Here is a 10,825-nt window from a genome sequence, read left to right as displayed (position 1 = left end):
AAAATGTCAAAATTATTCATTAAAGAAAATATGTTATCAGTACAAGATGGACCAAACAACAGGAAATATAAGCAGAGTTTGGAGTGAACAGAATAAGAAAAAAGCTAAAAGCAAGAGAAAAACAAGGTGGTGAAAAATACAGTAAATGCCGCACGGAAAAGACAGTACAGTGTATATCATATATAGGTTGTTCTGAAGGAGAAAAATCCTCAAAGCACAGTATTTATTTAACATATTTAAACAGACAGATTAAATTTTCAGTTTCAAGACAGCTTAAATAACCACTTAGATCACCAACCACTAACAGGGAAAAACAGTGTTCATGTCTGTATTTTCATCCATATCCGACTGGACAGGTAGGTAGCTCACTTTTCCTTTCAGATGCTGTGCGCCAAGCTTCGTGTTGCAAGTCTGATACTACACCTGGGGGATTATGGGTAAATATGCAGTGGAGGCATCTCCTGGAAAAAGGAATAAGTAAAAAAGAAGAAAGAAATAAAGGACAGACTTTTCAGCTCCAGGTTCAGAAAACAATTTTCAGAAATATGTAGCAGAGTTTATAGAGCAGTATCATCAAGGCATTTTTTGACATTCTTCCTTCAAAAAACATCTAAAGCAGGGACACAAATCGATTGAAGTCTTTTTAACTTCTTTTCTGACCTCTAAGCGGTCAGTCCACATGAATTGGCAGCTACAGGAAAAGCCTCTGTCTAGGCCGCAAATTCAGTGTGGCAGCACAACACACAATATAAAGAGACAAGGTAACAGTTGAGAGAAGGGGACAGAGAGAGGATGAAGAAGCACTTTAGGTGTGTCACCAGGGAGATGTCAAGACAAAACAAGAAAAGAAGGAAGTGGGAAAGACATGCATGCAAATACTTAAATCAAGGAAATCTGTTTTTTTCCCATCATATTTATCTAAAATAGAATGGCAGTAGTCTTCTCCTCCTTCTTTTATCCCTCTCTCATTATCCCTTCCCATCAATCACATTTTTTTGGAGAACTTCAGTCCGACCATGGAGCGCTGCAGCCACAGCACCAGGACGAAAGGAAGAGGAACGGCGGTGTCACATTCCTCCAGAATTGATCGAGCCTTTTATAGCAACATGCACTGACCAGTATTTTTATTGTGGCCACTACTGGATGCCCACAAACCTAGACTACCACTGACAACAATAAACATTCCCACTACAGAGGACTTACATAATACATTGAAAATAAAATTGTACTGTCCAGAACTTAGCAGAGCACACCAGTAAAATAAAATGACTTGTGGGTGGAGTGCTGATGAAATAAATTTTATTGATTGTTCAGGGGAAATGAGTCATAGAGGCAGAGAGCAGAGCATTTTCAGAGTCAATGTGAGGCTCTGTAACTTTGCTGAACAGCAGCTACTTCACATCACAAGTCACAATTACAAGATAATGGTACGTTAAAATGTGAACACTAAAATAGGTTCTTACTTAAGAGTCATGAAGTCAGCAAACTGACCAACGAATGTCAGTCACACAGCAATATCTACCTTAAGTGAGCTAACATCAGCTAACATAAGCTACTGGTTTTTCCAGACCAAGTAAGGCTATAGCAAACCCCCCCCCCCAATGTACTGAATTCAGCAAGGGTGTGTCTTATTGTTTAGTAGTTGAACTTATCATTTGTACGCTACTTTTTACAGCTGAACCTGTAAAAAGTAGCTTGCGTATTTAGCTTTAAACCTGCAGTGTGGACTTTTGCCCCCCCCTCTGGCAGTGAGAGTGATTACACAAACACTGTCAAATACAGAGAAATTTCCACAGTTCCACGACAATAATTCATTATTTAGGTAGAATATCTGTAATAGCCACATAGCCTAATCCAAATTTTTTACAAATGCCAACCTATCGAAGAGCAGTAAGGTGACATCTGTGTGGGCTCTGAGTCCCTTCTTTTCTTTCAGTGCGCTCCAACGAGAAAAAGCCACACCAATGGTAGCCCATGTTTGTCCTCGCCATTGATCGCTTTTTTTTTTTTTTTACACTGCAATACTTCCCCTGAACACTGAGTTTCTTTTTTATCTGGAGCATAAGAAACTTTTCTTGAGCACTTTCTAGGTTTTTCTGCCATAGGCTCCACCATACTCCTAGTTGCTGTAGCCTACTCCATCTCCGTTGCTACGGTTGCTCCTTGCTTTGGCAAACTTGCTGGTTGCCATAAAACGCATCGCTACCGGTGTGCAGCATGGGAATGTCGTCACAAATACCAGATTTAAAAGTCCAGTATACTGAGAAATACAGAGATTTACCTGGTGCCGATAGGCTTCATCAGCATTGTGTGAACTCGTTTGGCAAGGGCTTGAATGTAACAGATGTTCATTTATATGTAAAAGTCAAGTCCAGTTTTAAGTTCACAACAGATTAAATAGTTAAAGAAAGAGTTTAACGTGTTGCGAAATATGGTTATTGGCTTTCTTGACAAGTGTAATGTGAGAAGATTGATACCACTCTCATGTCTGTCCGACTTAAAGAAATAGTTCAACACTTTGGGAAATGCATTTGCATACCGCTCTTCACGGTTTGCTTGGCTACTTCACAGTGAGGACAAGACTCTAGGAAATCACGGCAACTTGCCAAGAAATAGTCCAACACATAACCCTCTGTTAAACCACAAATTGTTGTTTATACACTTAGTTTTTTTGTACGAATTAAATAAACAAGATATAATGTGTTAATTAGTGAGCTTTAGAGGTTCTGGTAGGCAGATTATTTTAGTTTTGGACAGAGCCTGGCAAGCTGGCCCCCGTCTTCAGTCTTTATGCTAAGCTAAGCTAATTGGCCTCTGGTTGTAGCTTCATATTTACCGTATAGACCTTAGGTGGTATCAATCTTCTCATCTTACTCTTCACAAAAAAGCATTTCTGAAAACTCTGAACTATTTCTTTAAGATTTGACGAGTTCATTTGCACACTTTTTGGCCTCTTTGAAAAAAGTATAGTTAAATTAATTATTTGTTAGTACAGTCACTGGGTAGCAACAGAACACAACGCTAAGGTATTCATCAAGGCAGCAGGAGGTAAAAAAGAATGGAAAGGATTCAGTAATCAGTACGAAACTCACGTGCAGGACCAGAGTCTAATGAAGCAAATCAACTCAGCCAATCAAGAGTGATTGCTGTGGTCAATGTCATCAAACAGGCATCTCTTCTCACAACATGAAGCTAACGTCTGGCAAAAGTCCTCACACAGATACTGACACACAGATGCACAGATGATGGTTGGATGGATGGATGAGCATGCATGGAGGGAAGAAAAGAATACAATTAAGATGACAAATGCGTGTGTGTGAATGGTTTCAACATCCGTTGTTTACACTCATCGGCAGCTGGTTGTATGTTTGCAGGTTACCATGGGCTGCTGAGGTTGCTCTTGGTCATTCTCTGCTGGGCTGGTGGATAAGGCTAAAGTGGATGACAAGAGACAACATTAAGTGAGTTAATGTGTGTGTCTGCCTGGGTGTGGTTGCTGAGAGAGCACAGTTAATCACTTATTTTGGCAATTTCTGAGTGAGGGTCTGACAGTGGAAGGAAAAGTGTAGGAAAAGTCTTGCAGATACACACTCACACACAGCCACGCAAACACAAACCTTTGAGCATTTGTTCACTTTTAAAAATCTGGCCTGCGTCTCTGGAGAAGAACATTGCCCAAATGTTCCCAAGCTGAGCTCTAGACTTCAGTGGGGGAGAATGTGAAGAATGCTCTGACTCTTCTCTTCATAATGTGGTGAAATTGGACGTGATTGAATCAGAGTATCAGGTTTAATTGGCTTGGAAGGCCATCCTGACCTGTATGTTTAACCCCTTTTTATGGCTATCTCAAGCGGCAGCTACACACACGCATACATAAGTAGAAGGATTCTGACAAAAGTGGTAATTACTGGAAGGGACATTCCCAGTATAAAGCCAAATGGGACTGGAGCGGGCCTGGGCCAGGTCATGTTTATGTGTGTGTGTGTGTGTGTGTGTGTGTGTGTGTGTGTGTGTGTGTGTGTGTGTGTGTGTGTGTGTGTGTGTTTGTGTGTGTGTGTGTTTGTGTGTGCAACACTTTAAAACACTGAATGTATACCTTCAGAACTGCATTGTTCCTGTGAAGTTTGACTGTTGGTGGGGTCAGGTGCCTGACGTCTGACCTTGTTGGCTCCCACTCTGTCACTTTCACTCCTCCCCTTCTCATCCGTATCTTCCCTCCGGTTGTTCCGTGTCTCCCTATCAGTGTCAGAACAAAAAGTTATCAGCCTTTGCTGAAGGCAATCCACTTGTGCAAACACAAAGCTGTTTGCTTTAGACAGAGCTTTCCCAATTTGGCTCATGTCAAGGTCCTGAAACGAGACAGGACTCAGATCAGTGATCTCTGTTGGATATTTTGTCACCGAGTTTGATATCTGTGAGGATGTTTGTTGCTAGATTTGATTTAAACCAGAATTGGAGCTGTTCTCCGTCTCTGTGGTGTTGTTGGCCTGCACTTGAGTACTCTGTGTGCTCCTGTGTGTGCGTGTCTGAGTGTATGTGTGTGTGTGTGTGTGTGTGTGTGTGTGTGTGTGTGTGTGTGTGTGTGTGTGTGTGTGTGTGTGTGTGTGTGTGTGTGTGTGTGTGTGTGCATTATCGGAGAAATTTTAAATTGATTAGCTGTTAAAAAAAACATCTGAATTGCTCTAGATGTTTGTGGTGAAATTAAGCTACAAAGAATTTAAAGGATCATTCCAGTTTGTTACAACTTGGGCCTTATTTTTGGCAGTTTTGGCCATTAATTCATATCAGTAATAATAAGATTAAACTCACCAAGTTAGAGCTGAGATAATGGCTGAGATCTAGTGGTGCGGTAACACTGCAATAAAAAGTCAGATGGGGCATGAAACACCAGAAGTCAGACGATCATACAGGTTCTAAGGAAACCCCAGTGTAAGAACTACTTTAGTTGTGGTTTCAATAATCTAGCTAAACTGCTGTAAACCCATGTTTACAACCAGTCAGATCGTCTGAACAATCAAGTTTCTTGACCCATCAGATGTCATTGTAGAGCTGTTGATGTGCTGCCAGATGTTAATATTACTTTGGTTTGTACAAGTTGATACAAATTTCTTGTGTAATTATGTACACATGGAATTAGTTTACGGAAATTTGTGCTATTATGCTTTTTTAAAAGCCCTTGAGTCCTTATTATTTTTCTATAAAATTAAAAAGTCATAACTAAACAGGCAAAATCTTGATTGGTGCACTGAAATATGTGACATCAGCTTTTTCCAACTGAGCCCACCCACCGCAAACCAGTTAGATGAGCACGGAAAGAAACACAAGCAAAGACGTATCTCAATTAAGAAAAAAAACAACAACCCTGGTCTAACTTGGGCAAAAAAATAGTGTGTTCATGTAGGACCCCATTGTCCGTAATAAGACGCTGATTGAAAAAATAGATTTCCAGGGCCTTAAAATATGTGATAATAATTACACTATTTTCTGATTGGTTTCAAACTCGTTAATGTTTGAAACTGAAATGCTGAAATGCTGTCTAGCACTCTTTGGCTGGTTGACCAATCAGAAGCTACAGAGACAGTGACAGACAGATGGGAAGAGGAGCACAGTGGAGAAGTTGATACAAACAATATAACTGACTTTAGGACCACCAACTTTTTCTCTCTCGCTCTCTTCCTTAAACACACACATACGAACTAATTAACCATAACCAGTAACTCAAACTTCAATACAATAATCCATGTGGTATGTCTTCTTTTTCCGACCACAAGAAGCCCTCAGCAGCATGTCTTGACAAGAGTTAAACCATAATGTTAAATGACGTAATGATTTTGCTTCTGAGTGAGTTTCATATATTCAGATGTATATGTATGTATGTAAGTTTGTGCTTACTGTCTTTCACTTTGGCTGCACTTTTTTGTCTTCATAAATTAAAGTACTTCAGACTGTTCTCCCCTTTATAGTCCATGTTACCTAACATGTGAAAGAAATACAGTCAAGCACACAGCAAAGGCCCGCGCCAAGCTAGAGTTTATGACCTTTAACCAAACAAGATTCTATTAAAGCCTCAAACAGCTGTGGAAACGAGGGATGTTTCCTTTTGAGGAAGCACTCAACCATGATGTATTCCTCTACATAACATTCTCTATATTAGATTTGGCACATATAATTTAGGGCTCACTGTTGACAGCATTACTTGTTTGGACATTGTTTGACATGTTTTTTTTTTCCCCCATCTGTTGATTTTGTATCATGCATTTAAATATATACTAATTTGGTCCTGGATGTACCTATAATGGTTACTCAATGTACTGCTGATTCCAAGCTCCCTCTAAATAGTTTACATTCTTCCTGATATTTGAGATATACTCATAAACTCACCTCTGGTACGCAGCTGCGTCAGCGACATTCCACATCACCTCCTGCCCAAAAGATCCCACATGATCTCCGTCTTTTGTCCACAGTCCAGCAGCACTATCAGCTGAGGCTGTGAGGATGAACAGCCTGTCAGCCACCTCAAGGACTTCCACAGTTACTAACCCTGTCCTATGTGCCTTCCAGGACTGAAGCAGAGTAGGCCGTTCACAAACTGACTGTGTAGAAAGAGAAAACCTTAAGTACATAGGGATGTACAGTACACATTGCATTTATTTCTTGATTTCATACCAGCTCACTTCATGTTGGATGTCCAGTGCATAGTGAGAGATGTCCCAGATCTGAAGCCAGCCTGTTGTGTCTCCAGAGACCAGGAGGGTGTTTTTAGCCTGATCTGAGCTCAGGCTCAGTACACGCTCACCTTGCTGCCCTGGAGCATAAAACTGACCTGGGATAAGGAGAAGGATCTGAATTGTAATAATGCAGTTTTCCAAACATAAGTAAATCAAGTAAAATCTAGATGATTTTTAATTGTAAGAATAGGCTCCTGTCGGTTTTTACAAGTAGAAGGTCAACAGGGAAAACAGTGTGTTCACTTAAGTTGCTGCAAGCAAATCTATTTATGATCAGATTTCTTGCCAATTTCAAGGATACTGTTTTGACTTAAAAGACAAATGTTCTTTTGAGGCAAATTGCTACCTTTTAATGCTGTTATGTCACACCTCTCCCTGTTATGTCATGATCTCAAATTTCTCTCTGCTAGAAAAATGCATGGACACATATACAGACCTATGGACACACACACAGAAATGCACACTGGATCACTCATATGCCCACATACACCCATGCATGCTCATACACATATGCAGCGGTCACAGTGCATGAATCCCACACCACTAAACACAGATGGGATCTGGAAAGAGACATAGTTGCGGGCTGCCAGGAATGGCAGGCCGCAACTATGTCCAAGTCGACAGTTCAGCCTAACTGTCACTGCTCTGGCTGTATGTAAATCCATATTACGGGAGGATCATTAAAACTGACAGCTGCTTGTCAACTGCTTGTACACTTTAGTGCTTCAAACTCCTTCATACTGTTAGAGCTCTGTTTTGAAATTGATGTATTTCAGTTTTGCTGCCAGTTTTAATGAAAGACTTCAAATCAGTCTAGCTTGCAACTTCTCCCTCAGTGTCTCACTCACCATAAGTGTGTGTCTGTCCAGTGATACTCCAAAAGGACAGATAGCCACCCTGTGATGACACCAGGACACCTCTGTTTCTCAGCTTTCTGTTGCCAGCTCGATGCTGCAGGAACAAGAGGCTGTCCACAGGGGGCACTACCCTGGAATCACACAAGCTGAGGAACAAAACAGACAAAAACAATGTATAAGTTGGCACCCACTAAGGATATCTGACTATCTGTTCTTTATCTTCAGTGGTGTCTGGAATTGGAATTAGTAAACTTTTGCACATTAAAATAATATTTAACCATCACAATTTTAAAAAAGGAGGTCAAATTATGGCTTATGGAAAACACAAAGTGTTCATCACCATCCTAGATTGGAGTGATTTTACAGATGATTATATAGGTATTTATTGTGTTTGGTTTCCTAGATCTTTGCTATCTTTACATCAAGGGCCTCAATGGAAATAAGTAAAGATAAATTAATTGATTAGTCAAATACCAGTAAAAATACCAAATGTTGCATTGTGCCTGCAATTTAATGACATCACCTTGGGCTTTAAGAAATTATGATGTGTGTTTTCCACAGTTTTCTGACATCTAATAGAATCAAATAACTAATATGAAAGTAGCTGTTAATTGCAGGCCTAGAAATAAGTCTTTACTTTGTTATTCTTGACAGTGTTGTAGAGTAAATATTGAAGAGTGCTGGGGTGCAGCAATGAGATGCATGTCTTTCCCAGCGTTTAGCAAAATCTCATTAGTGTTATATGAAAACCAATTATAACATATAAACAAATGCGGAAACATTTAGAAATGAACAAATCAAAGAATGATAGTGATCTATGAATGTCTATGAGTTTCATTACGTCTGTTCACTGGTGTTTATGACCTCACAAGTGACAGATGAAGTGATGACACAGTCTTTGTCTTACTCATAATGAGTTAATATTAACATGATAACATAAAGACCAGTACTTACGCTTAAGCGATTCATACATTTTAGCAAGAAACCACATGCATGCTTTTATCCCCTTACCCTGCCTTTGTCTCTCCCTGTAGGTGGAGCAGTGGTCCTTGTGTCTCCAGCCTCCAGATGATGACCTCTCCATCATGGCTTGCTGTGGCAATGACCCCCAGAGCAGAGCACTGACACACGGCCAGGATGTCTGACTTATGGACACCACTGGACTTCCACGACATGTCTACTCTCACATACAAGTCCTAGGGAAACATTTTTATGCAGTATTAAGACTGACTCTTACCAGTTTAGGCAGTTTTGTACTAACATAGGAAAGGTTTTCCCAAAAACAAAGTGCAATGTTGTTTTCAGGCTTTAATGTGTGCATGGGCAATCACTTCCCACTGTGTGACAGTCTACAAATGGTTTAAAATAACATGTAATTGTTTGTGTTACTTTGTGGAAAGCATCTCTGTTTCCTTCTCTGGTTCACTGATATTGTGTATACCTCTGGGCTATGATGTTGCGGTCAGCTCTTTAAAATGGACTATCCTGGAAGGTCAGCGTGGTAGACGTCATAGAGATACTGGTGCAGATGTCTTGCATGGCACACACGTCTTTGAGCTCACCAGGTGGATGTGTAAATGTAACCATAATTTCAATAATTCGCTGATATCACTCATTCCCCACCAGTTTTTTGGACTTAAAATGTTTTCTCAAAAACCTGGCTCTGCTGACACGGGGAGCTTGACAATGAGAAACATTATGACTTGGGGAAAACAGCATCAAGAATTTGCTGCAGAAGCATAAATACTGAATGTTACTGCTTAAGACTTTAAGGGATAAATTTAACCGCAGAGCAGATGGTGGTTAAAGGTTGAGAGGTAAAATGTAACACAGTAATTTGAGGTGTGAAAATATGCATGTCTGCACGCCCAGATTTCTGTCTCACAATGCAGTTCATTCTGGTGTTTATACTGACACTGGCAGTACGTCATCTTTATTTATTATGACCTGTGTATTAAAGTGTAGGTGGATGTGTGTATGTATCTATGCCCCGTAAAAAAATGCAATCATGTTTTTTACTAGCAATAGAAAGATATAAAAAGTATGACTTAAAAATATCACAGACTTAACAATGCATTTGTTTGATTTAATCGGATCAGTTTTGTGCCACTATTGAAGGAAATATTTTCTGAGGCTAATTTGGGACAAAGTGTTTTAAGTCTGTATCAGGTTAGTCACCATGGTGACAGCTGTTTGTGTGGGACTCATCATGATCCTGCATTCACCATCTGGGGAAGAAGTTGTGGAAGAGCAAAAGTCTAAAAGGCCAAGACACTGGTTGGGTGACCTTTTTTTTTTCTAACATCTTCATATATTTATGCCTTTTGGTCATTAGTGTATGTTTGTGCTGCACTTCACCTGTCAATCAAATGCTTCTATAATGTATTTAATGCTGTGATTCTGTTTTAATAGGTGGTTCTCCTTCCTTGTCTGTCCAGTGATGATCTGTGTAGATGCTCACACTAGTTACACTATTATTCTTCTATTTTTCTGCTATTTTTTCCAAACAAATGGCTATTACTTACACAAATATGACAAATTACTTCCTGTTCAGCAGAGCATTTTCCCCTGAATAGATCCACCAGACACTGATGTTTTCCACAAAAATTTAAGATTTTCTGGCATTTTTGTTTTATTTTGTTGGTACTGTTTTCTATGTCCAAATCACACTAAATGTTCTCAACACTACTTCAGGTTTGATACGTAAGGTACCCTGTGGAGGTTTTGACCACAACTAATGTTATGGATCAGTGAGACTTGATCCACGATACACAGTCCTGCTGATAGTTTCATGCTATTCCACTGGGTTAATTGCTGTCTTGTGCCAGAATAAAATCAGCAATGCACCAAAAAAGGAAGAAAAATCTTGCTTGCAAGCAATATATGTACAGTATTAAAAAAAAGTTTCTAATCATTTCAAGAAATAGGCATTGAAAATGTTTTAGGGGAAGAGAAATGCATTCCACACATTTATTAGATATAAAAGGTATACATAATGTGTTTTGTGTGAAACAGTGACTGTAAACATAATTTTGTCTGTTTACAAAAAAATTTCACAGGGTACCTTTAATGTTTTACCCTGCCTGTCTCTTGTCTTTCAATTAAAAACAATAAAACAGTAAAACCTGGAATAGCAGGTTAAAATATATTTTGTGGCATCAATCATAAAAACAAAAATAAGAGTACCTTAACACCCTCTGAAATTCTTATTTTTACTCATCTCCAGTGTTTTAACTTCTC

At 39.5% G+C, this 10,825-nt stretch overlaps 1 protein-coding gene across 7 annotated transcripts in view; it reads right to left on the bottom strand.

Annotated features, from left to right (window-relative positions):
- Positions 1–66: 66 nt before the first annotated feature.
- Positions 67–10,825, bottom strand: part of LOC120794356 (WD repeat-containing protein 49) — a 20,647-nt gene continuing 9,888 nt past the window's right edge. For 3 of the 7 annotated variants that reach the window (XM_040135367.1, XM_040135365.1, XM_040135369.1), the window contains 8 exons: positions 8,597–8,781; positions 7,577–7,731; positions 6,675–6,823; positions 6,382–6,593; positions 4,097–4,236; positions 3,380–3,432; positions 3,093–3,223; positions 67–461 (listed from right to left, as the gene is read on the bottom strand). In XM_040135367.1, coding sequence (XP_039991301.1) covers positions 3,134–3,223; positions 3,380–3,432; positions 4,097–4,236; positions 6,382–6,593; positions 6,675–6,823; positions 7,577–7,731; positions 8,597–8,781 — 984 coding nt within the window. In that variant the 3' untranslated portion in view covers positions 67–461; positions 3,093–3,133. Of the gene's footprint in view, positions 462–3,092; positions 3,224–3,379; positions 3,433–4,096; positions 4,237–4,809; positions 4,856–5,892; positions 5,974–6,381; positions 6,594–6,674; positions 6,824–7,576; positions 7,732–8,596; positions 8,782–10,825 lie in introns of those variants that run through there. The other 4 variants (XM_040135366.1, XM_040135368.1, XR_005708117.1 and 1 more) reach the window with 4 other exon arrangements.

This window comes from Xiphias gladius, chromosome 9 (assembly GCF_016859285.1).
Source record: "Xiphias gladius isolate SHS-SW01 ecotype Sanya breed wild chromosome 9, ASM1685928v1, whole genome shotgun sequence".
Lineage (NCBI taxonomy): Eukaryota > Metazoa > Chordata > Actinopteri > Istiophoriformes > Xiphiidae > Xiphias > Xiphias gladius.
The sequence above is the reverse complement of the archived record's forward strand: the minus strand, read 5'-3'. Positions and strand labels throughout refer to the sequence as shown.